This window comes from Aplysia californica, unplaced genomic scaffold (assembly GCF_000002075.1).
Source record: "Aplysia californica isolate F4 #8 unplaced genomic scaffold, AplCal3.0 scaffold00828, whole genome shotgun sequence".
NCBI lineage: Eukaryota > Metazoa > Mollusca > Gastropoda > Aplysiida > Aplysiidae > Aplysia > Aplysia californica.
The window spans coordinates 8,922-10,846 of NW_004798098.1; the positions used below are offsets into that span (position 1 = coordinate 8,922).

At 41.2% G+C, this 1,925-nt stretch overlaps 1 protein-coding gene across 1 annotated transcript in view; it reads left to right on the plus strand.

The window, feature by feature from the left end:
- Nucleotides 1–1,925, plus strand: part of LOC101863140 (angiotensin-converting enzyme) — a gene marked incomplete at its 5' end in the record, with an annotated part of 17,242 nt that overhangs the window by 2,136 nt on the left and 13,181 nt on the right. Inside the window, 1 exon segment of the mRNA XM_013088901.2 lies at nucleotides 150–293. Coding sequence (XP_012944355.1) covers nucleotides 150–293 — 144 coding nt within the window.

The following is a 1,925-nucleotide window of genomic DNA, read 5'->3' on the forward strand; positions in this document are numbered from 1 at the left end:
GGTAAGGACGATAGATGTTTGGTAGGAAAGAGCCACACAAGAGCATCCAACAACCGACACTCTTATTTTTAAAAATTACCTTTTGCTATTATTGGAAGAAAAATTATGCACTGATTTTACGCCTTTTTTGTTTATGCCGCCATATCTAGGCCTTACTAGGACCATGACGGAATCTCATGACTATGACCTTCTCCTGTCTGCCTGGAAGGGCTGGCGTGACGAGACGGGAGCTAAGATGGTCGACTTGTACAGAGAATACGTCGCCTTGAAGAACGAGGGTGTTCGAGAACTGAGTAAGCTCTTGTAAAAAGTTAGTTATTAAGTACCTATAAAACCCTTCTATTAATTAACAAGTAGTCGGTATCGTGGTATAATGGTTATACCCAACTCACATTGAGGACAAGTTTGTTCAATCTTCTATTTGGTGCATAGTATAACAATTTTGAAAGTGGCAATGTTTTCTTTCACGGAGAGGAAAAATAAGCACCTTTCTGGCGGTCTATCAAATCGTTCAAAAACCAAATAAAAAATATTTGAGTTTCTAGGTTCCCTGATCATGTCAGTCTTTTTGTATGCGTGTGAAACCTGGACCTTGAATGCAGACCTTAAAAGACGGATCAAAGCTGTGGAGATGAGATGCTTCCCGAAAAATCCTTGATACCTCATACAAAGATCATACAACAAATTATGAAGTCAAACAAAGAATCAAAAATGAAATCGGACCATATGCTGACCTTCTCACTCTGGTCAGGAAACGCAACCTGCAATGGTATGGACACATCACCCTTTCACCCGGCCTTGCCAAGATGATCCTGAAAGGCAGTGTCCAGGGAAAAAGGAAAAGAGGCAGACTGAAGAAGAGTTGGGAGGACAATATTAAGGAATGGACAGGCCTGGAACTCAAAGACACGCTCAGAAAAGCTGAAGTCCGGAAGGAGTGGAGAAAGCTGGTGGCCAAACTTTCAAAAGCGCCCCGACGGACATCCAGTCTACGGGATAGGTGAAGGTGGAAGTTACCATTTGATACGTTTGATACATTAGAAGAAAACGACAATCCAGAAGAGTACTTCAAACTGTGGGGTCAGATCTAGACGCTCAGAGTAAGGCGCTTATGAACTTCGAGGTTAAATTTGTTGGAGCGAAGCATTGGCCAGTTACTGTGAGAACGGGATGCGACATTAACCGACTCGACCCGACACGACATGATCAATCAAATCGGGTCGATGTCGCTAACTTAGAATTACCAAGTTCAGTCTGCTCAGAACCTAGCTTTGATAAATCTGACGTAAACAATTTGAATTTAACAACGTGTCAAGCTTTTTCGAATGCAATTATTTGAATACCTTAATAACGACTCTTAATAATAATCTTACGATTTTGATAGAAAAGGTTTATGGTTTATGACCTCATGTTCCCAGTAACCAAAAAACAGCCACAAATATCAGATAGAACTTTGTAATTCTAAGGTAACGTTTCAGCCAATGGGTAACCACCATTATGGATTTCGTCTTCACATAGCTGACGTTAGTTTCATCCCGGAATGTGCTTAGTAATTCAAGAAAGTTTCAGATAGAGGGTTTGAATTTAAAAAATAAATATATATATCGAGTATCGTTGCCAGTCTGCTGGGGTGCTCCGTTTCATTTATCCCTGGCTGGTCCTGACAGGCAGAGTCAAGCAGCCCTCTCTCGAAATGATCTAAACTGTGTATCTGGTTCCATATCTTTGGTACATAAAGGTATTGCACAGGACATCGTTTGGCCATTTGAACAAAAAAGTACAGAAGACAGACGAAGAGAAGAAAGAGAAACCTGATACGCCAAAGAAAGTGTCGTGCCTGTAGATCTCAGCAGATATAATTTGCTAAACACCCCTTTTCCCCCTCTCATACTCCCTTCACACACACACACACACACACACACACA